Source organism: Monocercomonoides exilis, assembly GCF_001643675.1.
Source record: "Monocercomonoides exilis strain PA203 chromosome Unknown scaffold2-2631571, whole genome shotgun sequence".
Lineage (NCBI taxonomy): Eukaryota > Preaxostyla > Oxymonadida > Polymastigidae > Monocercomonoides > Monocercomonoides exilis.
Genome location: NW_027150547.1, coordinates 1,417,255 through 1,443,352, shown reverse-complemented (window position 1 = coordinate 1,443,352; position 26,098 = coordinate 1,417,255). Strand labels below are relative to the sequence as shown.

At 37.4% G+C, this 26,098-nt stretch overlaps 9 protein-coding genes across 9 annotated transcripts; 2 read left to right on the top strand and 7 right to left on the bottom strand.

Moving 5' to 3' along the window:
* Positions 1-2,065: 2,065 nt before the first annotated feature.
* Positions 2,066-6,889, bottom strand: MONOS_1149 (uncharacterized protein). Its single transcript, XM_067864023.1, has 5 exons — positions 6,716-6,889; positions 6,486-6,638; positions 2,930-6,432; positions 2,429-2,848; positions 2,066-2,366 (listed from the first exon to the last, which is right to left on the bottom strand). The coding sequence occupies exons 1-3, from the start codon at positions 6,788-6,790 to the stop codon at positions 3,115-3,117; spliced, it is 3,546 nt and encodes a 1,181-aa protein (XP_067735831.1). The 5' UTR covers positions 6,791-6,889; the 3' UTR covers positions 2,066-2,366; positions 2,429-2,848; positions 2,930-3,114.
* A 58-nt stretch (positions 6,890-6,947) lies between these two features.
* MONOS_1150 (uncharacterized protein) lies at positions 6,948-7,603 on the bottom strand. The gene is made up of 2 exons (XM_067864035.1): positions 7,532-7,603; positions 6,948-7,455 (listed from the first exon to the last, which is right to left on the bottom strand). The coding sequence occupies exon 2, from the start codon at positions 7,383-7,385 to the stop codon at positions 7,107-7,109; it is 279 nt and encodes a 92-aa protein (XP_067735830.1). The 5' UTR covers positions 7,386-7,455; positions 7,532-7,603; the 3' UTR covers positions 6,948-7,106.
* Positions 7,604-8,350: 747 nt separating this feature from the next.
* Positions 8,351-14,439, top strand: MONOS_1151 (uncharacterized protein). Its single transcript, XM_067864046.1, has one exon. It carries the CDS (start codon positions 8,364-8,366, stop codon positions 14,085-14,087), a length of 5,724 nt encoding a protein of 1,907 aa, XP_067735829.1. The 5' UTR covers positions 8,351-8,363; the 3' UTR covers positions 14,088-14,439.
* Positions 14,440-14,449: 10 nt separating this feature from the next.
* On the bottom strand, positions 14,450-15,532 carry MONOS_16925 (putative cathepsin B6 cysteine protease). The gene has a single exon (XM_067869800.1). It carries the CDS (start codon positions 15,489-15,491, stop codon positions 14,640-14,642), a length of 852 nt encoding a protein of 283 aa, XP_067735828.1. The 5' UTR covers positions 15,492-15,532; the 3' UTR covers positions 14,450-14,639.
* A 119-nt stretch (positions 15,533-15,651) lies between these two features.
* MONOS_1152 (uncharacterized protein) lies at positions 15,652-16,425 on the bottom strand. The gene is made up of 2 exons (XM_067864057.1): positions 16,233-16,425; positions 15,652-16,157 (listed from the first exon to the last, which is right to left on the bottom strand). Exons 1-2 carry the CDS (start codon positions 16,390-16,392, stop codon positions 15,943-15,945), a joined length of 375 nt encoding a protein of 124 aa, XP_067735827.1. The 5' UTR covers positions 16,393-16,425; the 3' UTR covers positions 15,652-15,942.
* Positions 16,426-16,642: 217 nt separating this feature from the next.
* Positions 16,643-17,355, bottom strand: MONOS_1153 (Linker histone H1 and H5 family protein). The gene has a single exon (XM_067864068.1). It carries the CDS (start codon positions 17,328-17,330, stop codon positions 16,782-16,784), a length of 549 nt encoding a protein of 182 aa, XP_067735826.1. The 5' UTR covers positions 17,331-17,355; the 3' UTR covers positions 16,643-16,781.
* Positions 17,356-18,298: 943 nt separating this feature from the next.
* MONOS_1154 (uncharacterized protein) lies at positions 18,299-23,601 on the bottom strand. Its single transcript, XM_067864079.1, has 3 exons — positions 23,493-23,601; positions 23,269-23,364; positions 18,299-23,202 (listed from the first exon to the last, which is right to left on the bottom strand). Exons 1-3 carry the CDS (start codon positions 23,572-23,574, stop codon positions 18,500-18,502), a joined length of 4,881 nt encoding a protein of 1,626 aa, XP_067735825.1. The 5' UTR covers positions 23,575-23,601; the 3' UTR covers positions 18,299-18,499.
* Positions 23,602-24,292: 691 nt separating this feature from the next.
* MONOS_1155 (putative heat shock protein 20) lies at positions 24,293-25,087 on the top strand. Its single transcript, XM_067864089.1, has one exon. The coding sequence runs from the start codon at positions 24,345-24,347 to the stop codon at positions 24,942-24,944; it is 600 nt and encodes a 199-aa protein (XP_067735824.1). The 5' UTR covers positions 24,293-24,344; the 3' UTR covers positions 24,945-25,087.
* Positions 25,048-26,026, bottom strand: MONOS_1156 (putative Glycosyl hydrolase). The gene has a single exon (XM_067864100.1). The coding sequence runs from the start codon at positions 25,992-25,994 to the stop codon at positions 25,242-25,244; it is 753 nt and encodes a 250-aa protein (XP_067735823.1). The 5' UTR covers positions 25,995-26,026; the 3' UTR covers positions 25,048-25,241.
* Between the last annotated feature and the right edge of the window lie 72 nt (positions 26,027-26,098).

Sequence of the window (26,098 nt, the reverse complement as noted above, 5' to 3'; positions counted from 1 at the left end):
TTCAAAGCAAAATATTTTTCTAAAATCAAAATAACTGTAGTGATATCCTTCGAAAAAACTCCATCCGCAAAGCAAATGGATATTCCATCTGTATAAATCACCTTACACTGAAGTTCTGTGCGGTCCATACGATTGAAATTCATATTCATGACCTGCAACTTAATCTTTCAAAAAATACAAAAAGGAAAGTGTTGTAGTTGTTTCAGATATCTCGATCGCACTTGATATTCGATCCCCATCAAGTAATGGATTATTGTATGTACGTTGTGCATGGGCAGCAACTTGTCTCCTGGAATATAGCTCCCTGAGAAGAAGAAACCACTCTTATATCAATCAAACTACTCTCCTTTTTCTCAACATAACAGAAATCTATTTTTATCAAATGTCAATTACATTTATCTTGCATCTATAATTCCCTTTCATCAGCGAGACTGCAAAGCTCCGCTAGAACGCGCTCCGAATGAAAGCAACACCAATGGTTCTGCATGCACTTGACTCATCCAATTCACATAACTTATCTTCGCCACCTCCAGTCACATCCACAAATCGATTGGGAGTTCCTTTTTTAGCAACTACCGTTTTTCGGTGTGCTGAAATGCCCAACTCCTGGAGCTCGATAAATTATATTCGTTGCACAGTCTCCTATTATCACTATTTGTTGAATACGATTCATGGAATGGATTATTCGACTAAAAAAAGATTGTAATAATCTTTAAAATGCACATCGTGTCCATATGGAGTGGAATCGGTGCGTCTGCAATTGTGGAAGAAGATGAAATAACAATAAATGCTATTGCTTGAGGCTGTTTGTTGGTTTGGATAAAAATATAAACCTCTTCCAATTGATGTAGTGTTGTATGAAATGAACAAGAGGCTCCTCATTTTGAATTGCGTGGCAGGAACAGTTCTACAATGCATGCCTCCACCTCCAGTATTTGTAACCTAACATGAAGTGAAACCGCAGTCAAACACACGAACATTTTCCACTCCTCCATTTTCTGTTCCAACGCATCCTGTTCCTGAAACCTGAAAATTTTCAAGAAGAAGTTCCCCTTCATAGCTATTTGCTTTGCAATTCTGGAATTTACATCCGCTGATCCGAACACATGTTAATATCGTTACAGCATATATTCCTCCTCCATGAAAATTTTGCTTCGAACATGAGTTGAACGCATTATTTTCAATATCCGCAGACTTTGTCATGTGACACATAATTCCCACCCGAAGAACATCTTTATAGTATTAATAAAAGAAATGATGAGAAATTGAAAATGTTGCTCCCCCAAAAATTGCACATTCAGTTCGCTCCTTCATTCCACATTTTGTATTTCCACTTCTCAATCTTCATAAATCTTGAATATCAAAGAAAAGGTATGAACTCCTAAGAACTCGTTCAAACGTATTTCTATTTCTTCTTCACCAGATCAGTTTGATGCTGAGAAAAACAAAGTTGAAATCATTTGTGATTTCTTCAATTTAATATGAACAAAGAGGTAAATAATGTTTATTATTTCTCAATTGAGTAAATATTTTTATCAAATCTCGAACGAAAGTGTGATTTCAAAAAGAAGCATCCATATCAATCAATTTATGAAAGAAAAAATTTTGAAACAAAAATGATAAATATGGGTCAAATTATCAGAAGTTTGAATTCGTCATCATCGGAGTGACTGATTTTCGCTGACTGAGTTGAAATTCATTTCCCCCCAACTCATGTGGAAGCTAAATAATTCAAATTTAAAAAAATGTCTTTCAACAATGAATTTCGAATATTTTTTTGGTTAATTTCTAATTTGAATGATATAAACAAAAATTTTCCTGAACAATTCAGTTTTCAAGAAATCAACTATTTCATTTTCAAATTGTGTTTGTCATTCATTTTCTGTTTATTTATTTGAATCTCTCTTTTGCTTTTCTTTCTTAGAAATAAAAATACTTATTATAAATGTACATTTTTTCTCGGATTAAAACCTAATTCAAATTGGAAGTTGTGTCTTCTATCTTTTGATAACAGTTTTTGTTAAAAATACATGTTTATAGAATTAAAAATTAAATATTTTTCATCTTCAAAGAGATTTAATTTTTCTTCTTTTAAACTGCATTTTGCAGTTTGCGTGATGTGATTGATAATGAATTTTTTTTTTCAATTTCCTTTTGAACAATGATTGAAGTGAGTTTTTCATTTTTTAAAACAATTTTTTCACACATTTCATTTCACCACCACCTACTCACACTTTGCTCAACAATAATTCCTAGGAACCAAAAGAATTGAGGGTCACCGAGCCATTCTCGGCGTTGCCTCGAACAACACTTAACCGGCATGATCAATTTTTATGAAGTGAAATATCGGAACGATTGTGCTATAACTAAAAAGTATTTAAGATAATATTTGATGAGAGAAAGAAAAGATAATGAAGTACAAGCATACTCTACATGAATGGATAGAAAAACTAATTATGAAATTGTCAAAAACGACAAATTCATAAAACAAGTAGACGTTCCCAAGTAATCTACTGTAAAATCAATAAATTGATAGAGAATGATCAGTTTCAAAAAATTAATAAAAAAATTATTTCTTTCTCTGATCCATTAAGAGATTAAATATCAAATTCTTTCAAATTTGTTGGTTTATTAATAGTTGCAATAGAGGGATCCTTGCGAACACAAATTGCAATTTTCGCAGACAGCCCTGTCATATTTCGTTATGCTGAATTTTTTTTCAGCAAATTCAACTCTTCAATAACATTTTGAGGAATAAATCAATTTGCTTTTCTTGATTTTATTCTTTCTCATTGCGCAGTTTTCTAAAAACATATCAACATGATACAGACTCCGTTCAATCATTTATCTACAAAACAGTTTGGAAAAAAAAATTATTTCAATTATATTTAGTTAAAATGAAAAAAGATTTTGAAAACATTTCACACACTATTCTCTTTGCACCTTATTTTGAGCAGCAACTGTTTGTAACATTATCATCACCTCCTTGACAAATATGTTGTGCTTATAGCTACATCTCGGAAATTTGATATGCTTTGACACACCTGAATAAAAAAGATTGCCTAGCGATGTTATAAACAAATATAATAAATATCCATTTTCTCTCGTACACCCTCAAACGATGCCATTCTCCTGAGATCGATTCTGCAATAAATACGAAGCATCTGTTGGTTGCATTCCAAAGCTCGAAGGGGACGACGATGATTGAGCATATTGATAAGGTTGGGCAGGATTCATTGGAGGAGCAGAGGCAGATGCAAAAGAAGAAGGCATTGCAGCTGGAGAATACGGAACAAATGGCACCATCGGAACAATTGGAGTGAAAGTAGCTGGATATGCTTGATAACTTGGCGGTGCTTGCAACGGCACTTGAAAGTGATCAGATGCAAATGGAGGAGGAAACTGCGGGCGATGCGGCAAGACTTTTTGTGGAGGCTTTTTGAAAGGCTGTGTTCTTGAAGGAGCAGCAGGCTCAGGCCTGAACGGCTGTGAAGGCCGAGGCGTAGGAGAGCTGGCCGATGAAGGCTGATTGGACTTTGGACGAGGAGTTGGGAATGAATGTGAAGAGGAAGACATAACCTGAGGTCTCTTTGGAACGGACTTGAAGATTGGAGGACGTGAGGATTGAGACTGAGGTTGAGGTTGAGATTGAGATTGAGGTTGAGACTGAGACTGAGACTGAGACTGAGACTGAGACTGAGACTGAGACTGAGACTGAGACTGAGACTGAGATTGGGATTGAGATTGAGTTGGCATCAAGCTATTACGAATGGGAGAATGACGACGAGAAGATGGGGATAATGACGGAGATAACGACGACGAAGAAGAAGAAGTCAACGATGAAGACGCTGATGAAGATGTCGGTGAGGATGATGATGATAACAAAGAAGAATAAAGAGAAGAAGACGTTGAGTTTGATAAAGAGGATGATGAAGACAATGACGAAGAAGGATCTGTTGAATTAGATGAATCCGAAAACCAAGGAGTCTTTGAAGACAAAATACTTTTAGGCAAAGACTGATGTGCAGGTTGCGGTGGAGGTTGTGGTGGATATATATGCCATGCCTCATCTTCAGTGCTTTTCATTGATGGCTGATACCTTTTTCTTTTTTGAGGCTGGCTTGTTTGTGGATTCGAATTGTATTTCCCGTCTCTTTTCGTGAATGAAGGAGGCGGCTTGCCTGAGAACGATATAAGCGACCCTCCCATCCATTCGCTGCGCCTTTCCTCTGATCCTGCTCTGTCTGCAGATGCTCGGCTCTTCAGAAAGCTCGAAGAATTACTTGAAGCAGGCTTCGAATACTTTGCTGAGAACGTCTGCTCTTCGCTCCTCGGCTTTGGAGGATCAATCAGATGAGGATTGATTCTGTTTGAGCGGGGAAAAGAATCGCCAAATGATTTGCTGCTTCTCATATCATCATAATCATGGGTGTTGATGCTATTATTGATGTCATTGTCATCCTCGTCGTCTTCATCTTCGTCAATAACAATGACACTTGCAGGTGCTTTCGCTTTGTGTGGTTGATATGGCCTTGAAAATGAAACAGAACTATCCTTCTTTTGATTGAGTGGGGATTGCGAATTTGAAGAAGGAGAACGCGAATGCCTTTTGAGAGATTTTGAATGAGATGGAAATGAGTCTGATTTTTTGTGTTCAGATGACACAGAAAACACAGATTTCGATGAAGATTTTGACTTATGCTGCTTTGAAGCCTTCGTTAATGATTTTGAATGAGAAGGCGACAAGGATGCAGAAGATTCTGATGAGCTTGATGCGCTTATGCGCTTTTTTCTTGTCCCTTGGTTTGATTTATCTTTATTTTTGTGATGTTTGTGAGATTTATGAGTCTTTTTTGAAGAATGCTCTGTTGAACTTTCACTGTGAAGCTTTTGCTTCTTATGATGATGGCGATTGCGATGATGATGATGATCTGTTCTTTCCTTTGATTCCGATGAATGCTCTTTCCCATCACGAGACGAATTGTGGTGATGGCCTTTGTGATGGCGGTGATGTTCACTCTTCCGAGAAGCATCTTTATCAGAATGTTCTTTTGCAGATTTTGATGTTTTTTCCGTTTTTTTCAATTTTGACGATTTTGACGATTTTTCCGTTTTCGCTGGGTTTGATGTGCTTCTGCTTCTTTCTTTGCTTCTCCGTCTGTCTGTCTGTTTGTGTGCATCTTCATATTCGCTGTCTTCTCTCCGGCGAATTGCCCACGTCTCCTTTGAAGCTTTGATGTGGACTGGCTTTGTTTCTTTGACAACTTTTTCAGTGCTTCTTCTTTCTTTAGTCTTTGGTTCTTCGATTTTCCTTGAATAATCACGGGGCTTATGGGCAATGCCTTCGTCATCGTTACTATTATCATCATCTTCGTCGTCTTCGTCTTCGCCTTCTTCTTCTTCTTCATCAAGAAGAAGCCAATCTTCAATTGCAGACCCATCTTTCTCTTCGTCCAAGTCATCTTTCCAGCTGTTTTCTATGCTATTCATGTCAATTTCATCCAATTTTGTTTCTCCGGCAAAATAAATTGCCACCGGCTGATAATTGTCTTCCATCCATTTAATTCTCTCAAGCTCTTCTTTTTCCTCCTCCTCTTCGAGTGCAGAAAGAAGACAAAGAAGCATATTTTCGTTATCTGACTGTCTGCTCACTGCTTCGCTATTTCTTTCACGTTTGATGTAAGCTTCATCCATTTCCCCCTTGAAATCTGTTTGGTCTGCTGCATCTTCTATACGCAGAGTCCTTGTATCATTGTGCAATGTGCTCATAATTCTTTTTGTTAACAGTAGAGACATTACGTTACTGACATCAATGGCTAAACTATCATTTCCGATATGCACGCACTTTTCTAAGCAATCACTGTTCTGCATACTGTAAGCACTATCAGCATGCTCGACAGCTACGCATGAAAAAGAACACAAAGTTGGTGAATCACGAATGCATGCTGCTCGAAAATAACTTCCCACAAAATATTTATTGGTTATTTGATAATCCAATGGAGTATTAGCCAGTTCATCCCAATAATTCATAAACAATCTTGATGCGCTCAATAAATTACACAGTTTCCGGTTAATGGAATAAGAAAAGGACTTGCTGTCTTTCAAGAATTCCTTTTCATAATACTTCTCAACTTCTGGATTTTCAAATAAGCTATTAAAATCATTGAACTTTTTGATATCCTTTTTAATTTCCTTTGTTCGCAGAAACTTTTTCTCCTTGCTTTTCAAGCGAATATAAGTTAGGGATGAAGTCTCAAACTGCGTTAGCATTTGACGTACTATTTTCCTTGTATTTGAAATTTCTTCAAGAGAAAAGCGAAAAACATTACATGGTTCCAGAGCTTCAGATCCTGAACTGTCATTAATCTTTGTTAACACAGCATTTGTATTTTCAACTTTGACATTAAATTTGTTGCTCCATGCAAATGGTGCCTGTAATTTTGCATCTTGAACTTATAATCTCAAAAGATAACAAAGTAACATACAAAATAAACTTTTCCATTATGCAAAAAATCTGAAAATACAAGCAAGGATTTTGCTACTGATGCTAAATCCGTGAACGAGCATGTTCCTTTTGTCTTCCATTTTACACCAAAAACATCAGTAAAACGTTTCCAAGAAAAAACAGTTCCACATGTCTTTATGATTCAAGATCATTTTTAACAATTAATTACGCAAGATAATGAAAAAACGATCGAAGAGTTTTTGTGTAAACCTCAAAAATTTCGACTAAAAATGTATCTGAATGAGAAGGATCAATATTTTGAAAGAATACTTTTGTATCATTCATATAATATCTCCCTTTTTTGACGAACAATATGTGGTTTACGCGATTGAGACAAAATTATTGAATTACACTTTCCCGTTTCGAAAAATAAAAACTCATTGTACCCATTCTTTATGATAGAAAACTTCTTTATCCAAATAATATCAAAAATTTATCAATGTACTTCCTATCAATGCTAAGCTTGTTTTATGTTTAAGTGAAAAATTTATCAAGGATTTAATTTTTATATTAAAAAACATCATCAATAATAAAGAACACAGTTAAAATAAATATCATGCTATCGATAAAACGTGCATTCATCTAAATGTTCTTCAATATTTTAACCAAGAAATACATCTTTCTGCTGTTTAGTTGCTTTCTTTGTTTTTTTAGGAATAGTTGGTTTCGATTCGCGATTTGGCTGCTTGACCATCATTAATTTCGCCATTTTTGGTGGTGGATAATTCATAAGTTTAACATTGTGATAAAGATGAGATTCTTGTTTGTCAATTTCCTGTTTTATATATGCACGATCTTTTGCTAGTTGTTCAGCTTTTGCCAAAGATTCTGCTGCTTCAATAGAATTTTCAGTTGGATCAGATGAAACAACTTGTGACATCTCTTCAATGAAAAATTGTTTCAGATATAGATTGCATTTACAGGAAAAAAACGTTCGCACTTAATTATTCCTGCATGATTCGAACAAAAATATAATTATAAAAATTTTAATTCGCTGAAAAATCAATGAAAACATTTTTGCATTACCATCAAAATAGTTTAAAGCTCTAACTTCAAATTTTCAGTTTAAATAATTTCACAACTTTAAAAAATTTATGTTAATGGTTAATTCGATCAAAATTGGAGCAAAACATCTTTTCTCTTGAACATGAAGCATTTTCTTCTCTCTTTATTATCTTTTTTTATTATTGCATTTTATTCATGCTCGATATGTCCTCAAGATAATTGCTTCAGATCTTTCAACGAAGATAGAACATTTCTTCAAAACTCTTGTCACCGAGACAATGAGTTAAGATTACAACACAAAAACGATTCACATATTACCCAACATAAAATAGGACTAACAGCCCAAAATTTCAAGCGTTCTGTTCTTGAATTGACTGGAAAATCTCAAACGTTTTTTATCATTGGAAATTCCACAGTTCATTTTGAAGATTTATATTTAAATGTTCCATCTCAAAAATTCATAATTCATTCTAATTCTTCATCACTTGTTATGAAAGATATTTGTTTTCATTATACAACACCTCAAACTCCTTTTTTTCTCATGTCATCATCTCTTCTTCTCCACAATTTAACATTTTCATTACACCACCATTTCACTGCTGATCTTCAACCTCTTGTTTGCTCTTTTAGTAGATATTCAATGCTTTCTATTGAACATTTTTCAATCTCTGATTATTCTTTATCAAAATCTGCGTTTTTGACAAATCCTTCAGGCGAAACAGCTTTAAAATATTCAACCTTTTACAACATTACCAAAACGGGCATTTTTTCGCATTTTCCAACATCAATTATTTCATTAACTTCATGTAATTTCAAGAATTCTGAGAGTCCGATTGATAGTTCAATTGTAGATATGCATTCTACTTCAGAAAATTTTCTCTGCAAAAATTCATCATTCTTCAGTATAAAGAATAATCATTCACTATCGGATATTTATAATCCTCACTTTCACAGACCTGACGAATATAAACTGTTTTATACAAATTATTTCTCTTCAACGGAATCTAGAACTGGCAGAACTGAATTATCGCAAGGAGAATGGATTTTTAAAGATACTGAATTTTCTTGCATAAGCACTAATGATCGTGGTGGATGTATCTATGTTTCTGGCAAGACTGTGTTGATAACAATAGTTCGTTGTGTTTTTGAGAATTCACATATTCAAAATGGAGGAGACGGAGGATGCTTGAATTTAGCTCAAGGAAGAGGGTCAATTATCATTGACTGTCGATTTACTAACGCGTCAGCTCCAACATCTGGAGGTTGCATTGACGATGGAAACGGAATTTGGCTTACAATTACAGGCTGCAACTTTACCAACGGCAGTGCGTTTTTTGGAGGTGGTCTTTACATTGTTTTTGCACCTGTTGATGCTGTTGTTGGAAATTGCATATTTTCTATGTGTAGGGCGTTGAATAACACAAGTTGGGGAGGAGTAGGAGGAGGGATATTTGTTGAAACGCCTTCTCCTTCAGATATGTGGGGAAAGTTGAAAGGAGCAAACAGCTTTTCTTTATCAAATTCCATTGAAAAATTACGAAATTCAAAAAATGAAAGCAATGCTTCAATCTGTAATCTTGATGAGCAAGTTAATCCCGCTCTTTTTCTCCTGCGTCGAAGGCAACTACAATTTTTGTTTTGTGTAGTTAGCGAATGCAATTCAGTAATGTGTGGAGGGGGATTTGGAATTGTCGGTCTTATGAGAGCCGCTATGGCACCTCAGCTGCTTCACTGCTCATTTTTTAGCAACTCTGCGCCTTATGGCACTGACATTATTTACGATAAGGATTCGTCTGCATTTGTACTAAAAGATCATTTCACTGGATGCACCTCAACAAGCCAGAACGAGACAATTCTGTTTGAGCAAGATGCGGAATTTGATGATAACACAACACTTTCAAACAGCAGAGATGAGTTTTCTGAATGTTCATCGATGATTGAAAATGATGCTTTATTAACAAAAGACAGTTGCACTGAACAGATATTTATTGGAAAATCAAAAGACGGGAATAAAATAAAGGAAACACAAATATCAACCACAAAGTCAAGCAATAAATTCAAAAAAGGAATGCCAAGAAGCATTGCAGAATTGATGGGGCGTGCTCCCCTCCGTTTGTATGAAATAACGGATTTTAGAGACAATTTTGTCAACATTGCAACTGAATGTCATTCAAAGAATACTTCTGATTCCAACATTTTCAAGAGCAACCAGGAAGTTACTGAAGATTATCGATATGATTGGTTGAAGAAACCATTTGAATATGAATATTACGCCAGCACAACAAAACGTTACTCTTCTTCATCCGAGCAAGAAACTGCACATTTATCTGCAAGCAACAGCTTTAGTAATGATTGTGGCGGTTCGTCGCTTCCTTGTTCATCTCTCTCAGGACTTATCGAAACAATCACAACAAAAATTGAAAGTAGCGTGGAGTCTCGTCGTCTTGTCACGCTCCATTTGAGCGAAGGCGTATTCGATGAAGAAAAACGATTTCTTTTGAATCGCGTTAACTTTGATATCAAAGGAAAAGGCAAAGATAAAACATATCTGGCTGAAAACAGCATTGGCACAGCATGTAATAAAGCATCTAAATTTTATCATGATAACAACTTGGATAATCAAGATTATTTATCATTTTTTGTTGTCGAAAATGGAACAGGCACATTCAGTTTTCTGTCACTGATTGCCTTTTCCAACAGCAATCCAACGTATCACCCATTGGCCACAGTTACACATAACGAAGGATTCTTGCAGTTAATTTCATGCTCCATCTATCCATCTGAAACTTCTGCATTATCAGAGTCTTCTTCTCAATCACAAAGCGGAAGAATGTCAAACGCTGTGGTTGACTCGAGTGTATTTGCTTTGCTTTCAGGGAAGACTGTTGTTCATAGATGCACAATCGGAGCAGCAGATTCTATCGGCGGACGTGGATTTAGCCTTGGAACTTTCTCTGTTTTCAAACTTTCAAAAGGCGCATCACTTGTCATGCGCACAACAAATGTATCATTAATTAGCAAGGAGAACGGGGATGGAGCAGTATTTGATGCAGTTGTGGGCGCTGCAGGGATTTTGTCGCTGGAGCATTGCTCGTTTCAAAACATCGAAGTGAAGGATGGAAATGGTGGAGTGGCTTATGTTACGATGGACGATGACGATGCAGACTCGAAGGGTGGAGGAGAATTTAATATTGACGGAGCGTGCGTCTTTAATAACACTTCCGCAAAATCAGCATCTTCTCCACCTGCGGATTCTTCTTCTGGATGTGGTGGTGCATTGTACCTCAATGTGATTTATCAAGGAAATTCATCTTTTTACATCCGTAGCGCCCAGTTTGAAAGCATAACTTCAGCTACCTCATCATCAGCTGCTTCTTTCGATAAAAACGTGTATTTAATTTCCAAAGCTGTTATTATTCAAACATCCGCAACGAAGGGGCACTTCCTTTATTTAGCGATTCCGTCTTTTGACCAGACATATCTGTTTGACCACCTCACATTTTTACAAAGCAATTTAAACGACGATCCCGCGAAAAGAGCAGAGATGGTGAAAGCAGATTATTTGAAGGATGCGATGATCGGAAAAGAAACTAGTCCAAGTTCTTCGCAGGAAGAAAAGGATCTCATGACAGACTCTGTTATATCATATAAGGCAAATCAGATTTATGTGAGAGGAGCTTCAGCATCTCAAGCATCACTTGCTGCAGGATTGTCACCAACTTCTCTGATGCAAAAGTCTGTCTCAACCAATTCAGCATCCAATCAAGTACTGCCCCAAATGCTTCCTGAAGGGTCTGATTGGTATGCTTGCGGAACAGTTCTTTATCCTTGCCGCAGTATTTCATATTCCCTTGCTCATTCATACGCATTGCAATACAGCACTGGCTCGGTGTCCCTCAGACTGATCAGCATCGATTCCCATACAGTGGTCGACCCTTCTGAAGAGATTGATATTTCGAATGCGGAACTCTCGTCATACAGCTGCGAAAGGTATTATAACTATGTTGCTCCAAATGTTCGCATTATCACAGGAGATTATTACCATTCAGCCACTGCAGCAAAGAATGCGATGAATGAAGACAAACGCGCACAATTTATCAACACTAAACAAGCTCGCATGTATCGATTGAATTTTTCGATGGTTGGATATGCACCAACTCCGGCCAATGGTGATTCAACGAACTTGATTCCTCTGTATGCATTTGTATATTCCACTGGAACGTCTCTCTCTGTATGCAATTGTACGTTTTCTCACAGCAACAACTTTGAAAGCATTCCAGTTTCAACGGGTCCTTCTGCCTTATCTTCATCTTCAATGCATTCTTCTTCTTCTGCTGCTACCACTGTTTGCACAGTTGATTTCTGCATATTTGCAATTGAGAACAGCGATTTTGTCTTGGCTAATGTTAATTTGTCTAATTTCAATTTCATCCCGCGCGTTGCAGTTCTATCATCAGTGCGGCTTGTAAATAGCAAAAGCAACAATCCTTTCTTCAATTTGCCTGAAAGCATCAATTCATCATCGGATTCTTCTTTTTCAACCGCAAATAGCGTGCAACAGAAGTTTAATGATTTAACAACTCCAACATCACTTCCACCATTTCTTATCAAAACAAGCAAAAACGCTACAATTAGAGGACTTAGAGCTACAGACATAAAGTTGAGCGGGTCTCCTCTATTTGATGTTTTCCAGACGAACACAGAAGAAATCGGCACCAACAAAACTTCAACAATCGTAAAATTTGAAAATGCAGTTCTCGAAGATTTGTATCGTGCGCAAGGAAAACCCATTTTCTGCAATGCCAAAGCTGATTATGTTTCGCCTCCAAACAACGACATTAACGTGACCAAGCCCAGATTCCAGTTGTATACAACTTCTTTCTCCAGAATTGGTAAGGAAATGAGCGAGGAACAGAACGAAGATCTCAATTCCGATGATGATGAAACAGGAATGACAGGATGCTTTACCAACGTTCAAGTTCTGTTTTCAGCTGTAACAATGGTCGGAGATGGGGAAGCATCTGACAAGCCAACCTCGTCATCGTCAGGGATCTTGCCCTCTTTAGGCTCCTCTATCAGACATATGGTAAGAGATTCATCATCTCCAGTTTGCCATTGGAACGCTTCAACAGTCCATTTCCTGAACTGCACCACAACACTCACAGACTCCAAGTTTTCGCGCTTTCCAAATGGAGCAGTGACGATGGTTGGTGGGAACATGAGCATTTATGACAGCACATTTATTGACAACAACCCACAATACGAGTTTTTCCCCTCTATGAGGCGTAACATCCACTGCGAGGGAGGTGGGAAAGTCACAATTAATTCTTTGAGCGGAGGAGACGGAGATGTGAAGTACTCTTCATCGTTTTGGCTTGATGCTCGTGCTCCAAAAGAAGCTGCCTCGTTTGAAAATGGAAAGACAACGAGAACTTACAATCAAGATGAAGGCACTGGTATGAAGCAAAGCGGATGGATAGATTCTGAATGGGATGCTTACAAAGACATAGACATCAATTTCACTTGCGATGCGTCGAGCACTCCACTCTCTCTGCTGGGGTCAGAGTTTTTCATCCCTCGCTTGTACAAAGTTGATGTGCAGGAGTATAAACCTGATGAGGGAAACGGTCCTTCTTCTGCACGTTCAACAGACTTTTATCAGATGGGTGACTCAACCAATGCAGAAAGTGGATTCAAAGTGACTTTTGAAGGTGACCGTTTGATTCCGTGCGACTTGGAGATGGAGCTATTGGAGATTAACAAAACAAAGGACTCACTGGTCTCAAAGAAACGCCTGCCGCTTGCCAGCCATCCAAACGATACTGTCGCACTCGGCTTCGTTCCACTGTCTGCGCTGAATGGTTCAATCAACGAATTCAAGATTCGGCTGCTGTTCTATGCTTCTGTAAGGCGCACTCTTTACGACTTTACTGCTGCTTTTCCGTTGAGGAATGAGATACCTGCAAATGCAACAAACGGCACAGATGGCGATAAAAAGGCACAGGGTAATGGCGGAGGTGGGCTGTCTGCGGTACAGATTGTACTGATTGTGCTACCTGTGGCTCTTGTTCTTGTGTTGGGAGTATTTATTGCAGCGCTAGTGATGATGGTGCGGAAAGAGCGGAAGACGAACAAGCAGATGCGGGTGCAGCAAGAGGCGGAGCTGCCTGAGGAAGTGCGGCAGTTCCTCAGGGAGGTTGTTGAGGCTAATGCAAGAGAACAGGCACTTCACAGAAGAGGAAATGTTGCAGGAAACGGACCAAACGAAGGAGGTGCTGGCGGTGGAAGAGGAAGAGGCGGCTTTGGAGGAGGGAATGGTATGGGGAGGGGAGGCGGAGCTGGAGTTGGAAGGGGAGGAAGCAGAGGTGCCCACGGTATGTTTGATGCCTTTTTCCCTCCTCTGCAGCCTCGTGCACCAGCTCAAGGCGCTTCCCGTACGAGGCGGCTTAACACAGTCGGACAAAGAGGCTTTATTGCAACTCAACAAACTACTCGCGAAATGCAAGAATATTCTACACTTCCTCTTAGAAATGAACGTGATGCCGATGAATGGAACGAATCCATAAGATCGAGATGAAATTTATTTGTCCTCTTTATATGAATAATTGTTCATTTGTTTCTATTATTAAAGTTTTCTTTATAATTGTATAAAATTATTATTATATTATCAACATTTTGACTTGTTTTATTCAAAAAGAAATGTTTACAGAATCTTTATTTAATTTTAGTCAGAAAATATATTGAAAGCACAAGTGAATCAAAAAGAAAACAAAAAACTGGCACTTTTATTTCAGTTTACCAATTCATGTATTTCTATCTCCATTTAACTTGTGTCAACCAAAGATTTAATGTTGTTTTTCAAAAAGTGCTTTTAATCAAATTCATTTGAATTAATTTTCTAATATCAAACATAACTGAATGAAAATTTCATTTGAAAAATTTTTTTGAATAACATTTCAATACAATCTCGTGCTTTGCTTGTTAAAATTAAACTTTTAAAAAATGAAGCAAGCAAAACTCAATAAAGGCAATTAGCCAAAAAAAGATTACAAAAACAACAAATTCTCTGCAATAAAAAAATCTTACCGCAAATAAAGTAAAAAAAAAAAAATTCTCTTGTAAATTATACTTAGCACTTAACAGATCCAGCCCAGAATCCTTTCTCGCTGTCGCAATGGTTGTTTCCTCTCAAGATCTTGAAGAAACCTCTTTCTCCCCATGATGGTCCCCATGAATTTTGGCAAAGCCAATACTTGACACCGTTTTCAACTCCCCAACCAACAAGAAGAACTGCATGTCCTCCTTCTTGTTTTCCAGATTTATGCTGATACACTCCGCTCTTGTAGTTCATGAAATCTGAATAAACAGTAAAGCGGAAATACAATGGACCATTATTCATCAGTTCTTGTTGTACATTTGCAACTGTGAATGTTGGATTATTTTGAGTCTTATAACGTGTGATTGTTGAATTGTTTTTGCATTTAGATGGGCAAGAAGGAACACGGCCGTTTCCAGAAACGTATGGGAGACAAGTTTCTGTTGTAATTCCCCTTGATTGAGCATAAGACATTGCTCTTGGTCCAGATCCACCATTGCATCCGTTATCGTTTTTGTCGCATGAAACCAAATCCTGGACAGAAAGAACACCTTTTGAGCATCCTTTAATTGCAAAACGATCTCCAACAGCTTCAGAAGTTGCATGAGCCCAGCAAGATCCACAACTTTGCTGGTTCCTCACTGCGAATAACTTTCCGGGCCATTGCTGGCGAGCATCAAATGACGTCGGCACACCATCAGGTTCCACATATTCCATTGTTTCAAGACCATCAACTTCAGTTTCGTCTCCAAGCATTGCGCGCATTTTAGCCAAAGTGATAACTTCTCGTGGATAATCAATTGCAACCCATGATGAAGTTGGATCAGAATTCACAATCTCAACAAGAGATTCAGCGAGAACAGCGGAAAACAACAAAATGAACATTTTCACTTTTGAAACTTTTTTGCTTTTCAGTAAATTGAGGATATTTCTGATCAAAAAGCAAAAGTTATTTGGTATTTATTTGTTTATTGACGATTTATAATAAAAAACGGATGCAAAATACTTTTAATTTTTTAATTGTTAACAAACAAGTTTCTTGAACTGTTCTTATACTTTGGTTTTATTCTGTTCATTTTGAAGATTATTATTTAATCAAAATTGAAGAATAAAGCTTTCATTCACGGGATATTCAAAGAAAACATTCAGAAATTACAAATTTAATTATTGATAAAACATTCAACCAAAATTTCCAGAAATAGAAAGAATTTCTTTTGGATTATTTTATTAATTCGAACTCGTAACCCCAAAAGGAGCTGAAAGAAAAAAATCACAGAAAATGAAAAGAAAAGAAAAAATAACCTATAGAAAAAATGTACTCTATACACTACAAAGTCTATTTGCAAGCTTTCAATTTTTTGCAAACAGTTTGTGGAGGCAACTTTTGTTGAATCATTTGGATGGCCTTATCAAGAATCGAATCAACAAGAGCATAGCAAGTCTCATGAACAATTGGTGTTGATGGGCAGAATTTCTTTTTCAAATAATCTCCAAGTCCTTGAGCTCCGTGTTGAGTAACATAATCCTCAGCTTTCTGAACGAGATTTTGGCCTTAAAAAAATAAAAAGCACATACAAAAATAAATCAATTCATTTATAAAATTCAAAAATTTTTGTTTTCACGTACAAAGACCGCATTTAACATCTTTGAATAATCCTTGATCAATTTCTGGCTCCTCGTATTCTTCATAAGTGTAGTCATCGTATGATTCATAATATTCAGAATCTTCGAATTCTTCAAATTCTTGTGCGATTGCTGTTGCGAACAATGTCAAAAATACAAACATTTATGAAAATTTTCTTTTTGTGTTTCAACGCTAATTAGGGAATTTTTCTTATTGATCTTTTTCATTCAAATAATGGTCTTCGAATTATCAAAAAGGACAAATTCACAAAATCAAGATTAACTTACAATCTATAAATAGATATATGTATATATATTGTATAAATAATTTCATTCATATTTTCCAGTTTTTTCATTCATTAAATCAAAAGAATTAAATATTAAGTTTTCCTTTTTGAAATTAATATTAAAAATCCAAAATTTTATTACTTTAATTTTTTGATAAAGAAGATAATTGAACGTGTTAAAAAAACACGATTAAACGACGTGGTGAAAAAAAAATTGAAGACAAGAGAAATGAGATAAAGAAGAAACTTAAGCATTTCAAATCACTTAAGCAGATTTCTTTGATGTGTTCTTTTTGTTTGTTGGCCGCTTTGCTTTCTTTGTTTTTGGCTTTGAAGTTATTTTCTTCTTTTTGTCCTTTGAAATCTTTTTGATCTGCTTCTTTGCTTTTTTTGGTTTTGCTGACTTCTTATTTGATTTCTTAACAACTTTGCTTGTCTTCTTCTTCTTGTCTTTCTTCGGTTTTTTTGAAGATTTTTTCATCAATTTCTTCTCTGTAACTTTATTCATCTTTTTAGTCTTGTCAGTTAACAAATATGATGCTTTGTGCTTCTTCAATAATCCTTCAGCAACCATCCTTCTGAGCTGTATTTTTAATTGATTGGCTAAAAACACAACGTTCACATCCATATCTTTGTGTGCTCTGATAATTTCATTTCCGATTGCAATAGTACTACTTCCTGTACGATCCTTCAACTTTCCAATTGCTTCGATAATGTACTTTCTAACTGGAATTGAAGGGGTACTTTTCTTGTTTTTGGGTTTTGTTTGTTTAACTTTTGGCGCAGCTTGAGTTGTTGTTTCAGTGTCTGACATTTAAAAATTTGCAATTTTTAAAAAATAGAGTTTTTTCAAATTCTGAGATTTATATCACATTCCATTTGATTAACAGAAATCTGTCGAATTTGCTCACAAATCATATATTTAAATTAAGGGACTTCGAACAATAAATCATATTTGTGTAATTTTTTTAAATATTATATCTTCTTAATCATCTCATTTTGAATTATATTATATTTGTTTGAAAATGTTGATGATGCAACCATAAATAAATAGATTGAACTAAATATTTTTATTGGACTTTGCATAAATATTTGAAATCGAAGTTCGTCGCTAACGATAAAGTGTTATTTTTAATGCAATTTATATTTAATTTCATGAAAAAATGCTATTGATTTCTATCAAAAATTAGAAATTAATGAAATCAGCGAATACAACAAGTCCATAATGTTTCGAAATTGCCTTATTTTTCAGATGTCAAGGTTTATCCTGACTTTTTAAAACTGAAAATGATTCACTGCAAATTGTGGAATGTTTTAATCGAAACTTCAGGATTATTTGAGAGAGAAAGATGAATTGATGCATTTTGTACATTCGTTCTGATATTTCATTAAAACAAATTTTTATTTAAAAAGCCATGACGTTATTTTGATTCAGAAAGATCACTCACATTTATTTTATTTTTGAAAATAAGATACGGAAAATTAAAGAAGAAGAAGATGAAGATTGCGAAAAGGTTGAGCCTGCAATAAAAATAAAGAAGAGGAAGCGAGAGAGGAGAAGGAAAAATAGAAGAAGGGAAAGATAGATAAATAGATAGATAGATAGAAACTTTTTATTTCTGTTGAAGTTTTAATGAAGTTTGATACTGCATTCAGAGGATATTGTAAAACTGAAAGAAAAATTCATTTCGGTATTTCGAAATAATGAAATATATATATAATTGGAGCAAACAATTAATCGATGCTTCAAAAATACATTATCGCTTATTCAAAAGAAAACAGTTTTTTTTTTGAGAAGATACGCTTCATGGATGATGAATTTGTATTAGTATTATCAAAAATTCAAAATTTTTCAACAAAAGTTAAAAATTTTCAAATGAGGAAACAAAATTTTTACTATAAATACAAACATAAAAACAAACATGTTGCTAAAATTTGCAAAATAAAGGATTTGTTCACAACATCAACATTTAATCTGTTGTATCATCTCATTCCATTTAATCGCATCTGTCTCTTTATCTCATTGATTTCTTTTTCTATTCTTTCGCTTTCCTGTGTCAATTCGTTGTGTTTCCTTCTATTTATCGCTTGAAATGACGATGTCAGAGGAATTCGACGCAGCGCCGATTCGATCCGGTCCCGCTCAACTTGCTTCTCGCTCAATAGACGGCTCAGCTCTGGTGGAGAAAGCTCAGTCAATGACTGTGGTGATGAACGAGATTGATATTCACGACGCATCTGGAGTGCTTGTTGTTGTTGATGTTGTTGCTGCTGCTGCTGCTGACTCGTGCGCTGATGAGAGAGAGAAGGCGCCATCTGCTTTTCTTGCTGAGGGATGAGCGAGACAGGTGGGCGGATAACAGGAGACGGATAATAAGGAGACGAAGGTGACGATGTGGATGTGTAGAACGAGCGAGATGCGCTGGGCTTCGACTGTTTTTGGTAGCCAGACGAGAGCGAAGAGAACGAGGCAGGCGAGCCAGTGGAAGAAGAAGGAGGCGAGCGAAGCTGAGAACTGAAGTGCAGAGGAGACTGAGAAGGCGATGAATTACGCGAGTAAACAGCAGGCGAATCAAGTGGAGTGGCAGCAAAAGCAGAGCGGCGGTTGCGAGATTCAGATGTGCTCAAAGAAGCAGCAGAAGGAGAGGAGGAGGGGGAGGAGGAAGAGGAGTTAGAGGGAGAAGAAGAAGATTGGTTGTGTGAGTAGAGAGGAGAAACTGGCGAAGGCGCCTGCATAAAGCCCGACGGATACGCCGACCGCTGTTCAGACAAAGGAAATGACAGTTCGGCTTCTGCCTGCTCTCTCAGGCAGATCAGGTCTCTGCGCATCTGCTCCATCTGCCGGCTCATCTGGTCTCTCTCGCGCGCCCAGATCCTTTCGGCTTCTGCAAACTTCATCCGCATCTCCTCCCCATCACGCTCAGCTGCGTCTCGCTCCCTCTCCAGATCGTCCAGCCGCATCTCCAGCCTCCCCCTCTCTGCATCGCTCATCTCCAGCTGCCTCCGGTTTTCTCTGATTTCCTGCTCCGCATCGTCGATCTCCTTCTCGCGCTGTGCAATCACATCCTTCAGCCGCTCTTCTCTCCTCGCTGCCTCCCGCAGTCGGCTCTCCAGTTCGCTGGACTTCTTCTCCAGCTGCGCATTGATCTGCTCCAACTCGTCGTTCTTGTCCTCTTCGTCTGCCAAGTCTTCTGCTGCCCGCTGTTTCTTCCGCTCTTCCTCTCGCAGCTGCTCCACCATCCGCATCCGCATCTCCTCAAACATTTCCCGGTCTTTGTCCCGCGCCCTCCTCTGCTTCTCCATCTCATCCTCAACTTCCTTCAGCTCCTTCTCCAGATCTTCTTTTTCCCACTCCATTTTCTTGGCTGCATCTCTCCACTGCTTCTCTTTCTCTCTCTTCTCCATCTGATAGTCTCTTTCTCTTCTGTCTGCCTCTTCTTCCATCTCCCACACTTTCATTTCTTCTCTCTTTGCTGCTGCCTTCAGATCATCAACCTCTTCTTTCATCCGCTTCACTTCCCGCTCAGCCATCTCCACTTTCTCCACTGCCCTGTTCCTTTCCTCCTTCCACTTCTTCTCCATCTCCTCTTTCTTCTCTGCTTCTCTTCGCCACCAGCTCTCAGATTCTCCCAAGTCTGCCATCTTCTGCTGCATAATCGCCATTTCCTGCCGCATCTGATTGAGAACATGCGGCGAAATGGCATTTGAAGCGAAGGCGGTTGGCGAAGAAGCTGCTGAATGGGGAGAATAAAGCTGCCCAGCCTCTGGATAAGATGATGATGATGATGAAGGGGAGGATGTTGGTGCTGATGAAGAAGGTGGCGATGTGTTAGAATTGCGAAGGGTGCTTGAAGAAGAAGAAGAAGAAGAAGCATTCGGCAGTGATGAGAGCGTTGGTGAAGGGCAGGAGAGCGGGGGAGAATAGCGTGGAACAGCCACTGTTGATGAGCGTGCCATCAACAGCTGCGACGAGCGGGGCAGCGAGTCTGGTGTGCTCAGAGGCGCAGTGACAGACACAGTTCTGTCTGCTCCGATTGTGTATGTCCCAGACGGAGAGACTGGTGAAAAAGAAGAGGTTGTTGTGAGCAGCTGGGAAAGAGCTGTGGATGAGTTTGCTGATGCGCGCAATGAGAAATCTGACTGAGAAGCAAGTAGTGCTGAAAGTGTTTCTTTGTCTTCCTTCTTTCTCTGCTCTGCTGCGTCTCTGTCAGCCTCAGCAGTGTTTGTTGTGTCTGAGTATTTCTCGTTTCTCTGCACCCAAACAGAGTTGAATGCGTCAGACGCTTGCTCTTCACCTTCGTCTTCGTTTCTGCCACTTTCATCTCTTCTGCTGCTCCTTGAATTCATCGGGGAATTGTCTGTGCCTTTGCTCCTTTTATTATCGGAACGTCTTTCTTCGTCTTCTTCTCTGTCACTTTCCCTTTCAGGCTTCTTCTCCTCTCTTGTTTTGCGCAGCTCTTCCATCAGCTCCTCCACCCGCTGTTCGTATTCTTCCAGCGTAAGTGATGGCAAAGACGACTGAAGTCGAGGAAGCGAAAGAGAAGAAGGTGAAGAAGATGCTACATTTGGCGGAGAAGAAGAGGCCGAGGGGGACAAATGTGCAGGGGACGATGAAAGAGGCAATGAATCGGATGAAGAAGATTCGGATAGTGGGGTTTCACTGCTTTGTAGTGTTTCTTTTGCTTCTGTTTCGTCCTTTTGTTCTTCTTTAGTAACAGGTTCTTCCTCGCTTCCTTCCTCTCCTGTCTCCCTCTCATCGTCCTCTGACTTCTGTTCGCTGTTCTTGTCGTCTGGGGTCCTTTCCCTCTCCACTTCGTCTTCTTCGTCGATCGTGCTGACGCGCGTGTGGTGCGCCTCGCGTGCTGCAGCGGGGCTCTCAAAACGCAAAACAGGAGAGCGCTGCTTGTGCACAGGAAACGGCGACTGATAGTTGTGAGAGATGAGCGAAGAGCTGGTGAATGCGGATGGAGATTCCTCGTCGGTTGCATCGCCCTCGGCTTCAGCAGATGAATGAGAGGAAGAGGCGTTTGAAGCAGAAGAATCAGCTGGTGTGGCGCCTGAATCTTCCTCTGCTCTTTCTTCTTTGCTGTCGCTTTCTTCGTCTGCTTCTGATGGCGTACTGCTGATTGTGTTCATTGAGCGAATTGCTTTCAAATTTGGATTGAATGAAGGAGACAGAAAATGAGAGGAGACCTCAAACGGACGTTGAGTTCCTGCGTCTTCCTCACTTACAGCATCTGCATTTCCTTCAGCAGAGCTATCGGAACCTGGTGAAGGTGAAGGTGAATGTTCCTGTTCATCAGAAGTTTCCTTTTCATCTTCAACCGATTTGTTTTCCGGCTCATCGGATCGAAAAGTGTCTTCTTCGATGTCTCCTGCGTGTTCTTTGGCGACTGAAAGGATGTCCTTCCTGCTTTCTGACTGAGAAAGAGAAGGAGAGATAGGAATGGTAAGTGAGTTGCTGTTATCTTCGTCTTTTTGTGGATCCTCAATTGTCTTTGATGAGCTGGAGAGCTGCTCGCTTTCGTCTGCGGAAGGAGACGAAGTGGGTGAATCTGGTGATGAAGCAGAAGACTGGTCTGTTGATGTTGGCTTTGGCTCTTCTTCTGCTTGTATATCCTCTGTGTTGTGAGATTGTTGATGAACTTCGTTGTCTTCTTTGTTTTCGTCTTCTACGCTGACACTTTCTTTTTCATTCTCTTCTACTTTAATCTCTTCTTCTTCTTCTTCTTCAGCTTCAGCTTCAGCTTCTTTTTCGATATCCTTAATGCTTTCTTCTTTTTGATTCTTGGTCAGAGGTTCTTCAACCAATTCACTTTTCCCTTCCTCTTCTATTTGATCATCATTGTTTTCAATGCCTCCTTCATCATTTTTGTTATTCAAAATTTTTTGTGATGTTTCATCATCTTTAGAATTATGCAAAGAAGAACTTTCTGTAGTTTTAGCGTCGCCTTCATCTTCTTTCAAGGAACCCTTCAACTGCTGTTGGCTCTTTTGCTCATCTTCAAAATCTTCATCCTCTTTTTTTTCATCTTCTTCTTTTTTCTCTGTGTCCAGGTGCTCGTCTTCACAATCACTTGAGGACTCTTTTTTATTATTTTCTTCATTTCCTTTTTCATTGTTCTTTTCGTCTTCTTTTTTTTTTTGCTTTGCTTCAAAGTCTTCAGTTTCTATCGGTTGTTCCTCTTTCGATGTTGTTTTTTGTTCTTCGTCTGTTTGATTATTATTGTTGTTAGGATCATTCGATTCGATAGTGCTAATAGATTCACTCTCATCCACAGATTTCTGCGTGTCTTCTGAGGTATGATTTTCCTCTATGTCTATTTTTTCTTCATATTTGTCTTTCTCTTGTTTTTCTTTCTCACTGTTCTCGCTGTTAAACTTATTTTCACCTTTCCCTTCCTTCTCCACGCCATCTTTTGCTTCCGTATCTTTAACGTTATGTAACTCATCATCTTTAGCCTTCTTCTTTTCATCTTTTTCTCCATTTTCTTTGTTAATAGCGTCGATGAATTCGCTTTCAAATGCATCTTCTTTTTCCTTTTCTCCGATTTCTTTTAAATTCTCCATTTTCATTGTTTCTGGTTCTTGAACTTTTGCTGGTGAAATATCAATTTTTGATTTTGAATTATCGTCAATTGAAGCTTCTTCTTCTTCTTTGTCTATTGATTGGCTATCTTGTTTTTCTATGAAAATTGAAAAAGATTAAAATGACTTTGAAATTTTGTTTTTCTGATCAATATTGTTCACACCATCGTCAATTGATTCTTTCATGATCTCAGTTTCAACTTGATTCTCATTCTCTTCTCTTATTTGCTCAATGTTGTCTTCGAAATTTTCGCCTTTATCTAAAAGAAATCAATGCATTAAGATGTATCCCGTAAAAGCGCAAAAAATTCACATTTATTGCAAATATTGACAAAAAGAACAGGGCATCGAAAAGAATAAAATATGCATAAAATTGTAATTCCAATACCATTCAAACGAATACTTTCCAACGATTTCTGATTGTTCATATCTGTCGTATTCTCTTCTGAATCATTTTTTGGACTATCCATTTGAAAAACAGAAACAGATTTTGTAATGGTTCACAATAACAAATAATTCTGATTCATTTATTTTGAACTTCTTTTGGACTGATGCTTAATATGGCCGAAAATTCATGTTTTATTTTCATCATGAAATAAACAAATCTTTATAAATTGATTATTTCATTTTTGAAAACTATGAATAATATTTTTGTTCTAACTTTCAATTTGAATGTTAGTGAGAGTTTTATAACAGTGCTTTGGGATAAAAAAAAACAAACAAAATCAATATGTTTTTCATTTTTGAAGTGTTCAATTTGAATTTTCATATTGATTCTTTTTATTATGCAACTTTAATTTTTTCCTTTTTTTTCACTTTTCACAATCCGTTACTAAAAGAAATCAGTATTTCTTGTTTTCTAAAAAAATATATAAGTATTCAGATGAAAGATAATGCACTTAATCATGTTTGCGTATCACTTCTATTGGCTCATTATGGTTAAATTTCTATGGGTTGAACACTTCCTATTTCATCCATTCCGAAATTTTTCCATTTTCTCGCAATTAAATGCACAAATCGAAGTAAAATAAATTTATCCTATATTTCTGTTTATTATTTAAGAAAAAGAAGGACATTCCGAACATTGCTTATGAATCTGTTCGAAAGAAAAAGGAAAATAAGATATACGTAATTTGTATATTTGACATCAGCAGGAAGTATAAAAGCTTGCGAAGGTTCATCGAAATCGTTGTAGATTATTATTTATATTTTTTAAAAGTTATCAAAAGATTATATAAAAATGGCATTCTGGAATCTTCGTCGTGATTTAGACTCTCTTTTTTCATCTCCATTCATTACTCTTCAAGATCCTTGGGAAGATTACAACGAATTGAGGAGACGTGCAATGGATCTATTTGATACACATGTTCCTGAGGAATGCGAACAGGAAAAAGAAGAACCAAGTTCTTCAGGTGAGCCATCAGCAATTCAGAAAAGAGAAAAGGATTCACAAATTGCTCCAATGAAGCGTTTCAAGAGCTGGATTCCACGATGTGATATGCATGAAACTGAAAATGAAGTTGTTATATCTGCTGAGGTGCCAGGAATGTCCAAAGAAAACATCAACATTGATTATGATGAAGAATCAAATATCATCACACTTTCAGGAGAAAGAAAGAATGAGAAAAAGGAAGAAAAAGAAACTGACAAAGGAAAATATCATTATTCAGAACGTAGCTATGGATCATTTACAAGATCCTTCAGACTTCCACCTGAATGCAAATCAAAAATGAGCGAATGCAGCGCAAAGGCAGCTGATGGTGTCCTTGAGATCATTTGTCCAAAAGAAAAGCCACAACCAAAGGCAGAACCCAAGAGAAGACAAATTACAATCAACTAAATTGTGAATTTTGGATATTTAGAATTTTTTTTGTTTTTTGTTTTTAAATATTTCCGTTTCGTGTTTGAATAAATTATTTTTTGATTCATTTCGTTTTATTGAACCATTCGAATATCAACATGTATTATTAGGTATTAAAAAAATGTGTTTCTTCAAATTCAATAATAACATTTATTTCTCAATGAAAAGAAAGTATCTAATATGAAAGACAATAAAAAATTAGTGAATGAAACTCTGTTATACAGATGTTCTTTTCCTAAGATTCACTTAGAAAAGCTCTTGAATCCGTTTATCAAGTTAAAAATACAAATAGCTTTTATCGAGATTTGTTCCTCCACATCCATATTTTTTAGCATATCCTTCAGAGGTAAATTGCCACATTTTGATACCGCTCTTCCATGCCTGCATCCTTTTACCCCAAGTAGTGTTTGGGAACGAGCCATCCCACATCGGGAAGTCCATTGCTGTTCCGTATTTAAAGTAGTATGCACACCACAATGGATATTGCTGCATAATTTTTGTAACATTGACAGATGAATACAGCATGCTTGCTCCACTGTATAGAATTGGCTTGTATCCTGCATTTTTAATGATGTTTAAATAAGCCAAAATGCACTCAGTTGCTTGAGCTGCATTTAGATTCATGGTGTGGCCACTTTGCATTTCAAAATCAAGAGCAACATATGAATTAATTTTTACTGTTTTCAGAACGCTCAAAAACCAATTTGCCTGAGTTTTTGCATTTGCAAGAGCAGCGTTATAATCTGGAGAAACATCAGTAAAATGAAAAGTGGCAAAATGATATGCACCAAGTTCAAGTCCATTTTTCATCGCAGATGCAGTAAATGCGTCCCAGCATTTATCTTTGGTTGTTGCGAATCCAGCTCTGCACATAACTAACTTCACTCCATTAGCCTTTGCTTTGGATCCATCAAATGTACTTTGCCATACAGAAATATCAATCCCATAGCGCAACGCATTTGGTTCAGAATTAACAATAGACCCATCGTGAGCAAGCACTGAATAAATAAAGAGCACAAGTGAGAGCATCGTTGAAATACTTCTTGTTAATGTGATCGTTCGTATAATATATATGATTGAGAATTTTTTTTTTTCATGAATTGATTGATATTTGATAACATTGTTTGTTGTAT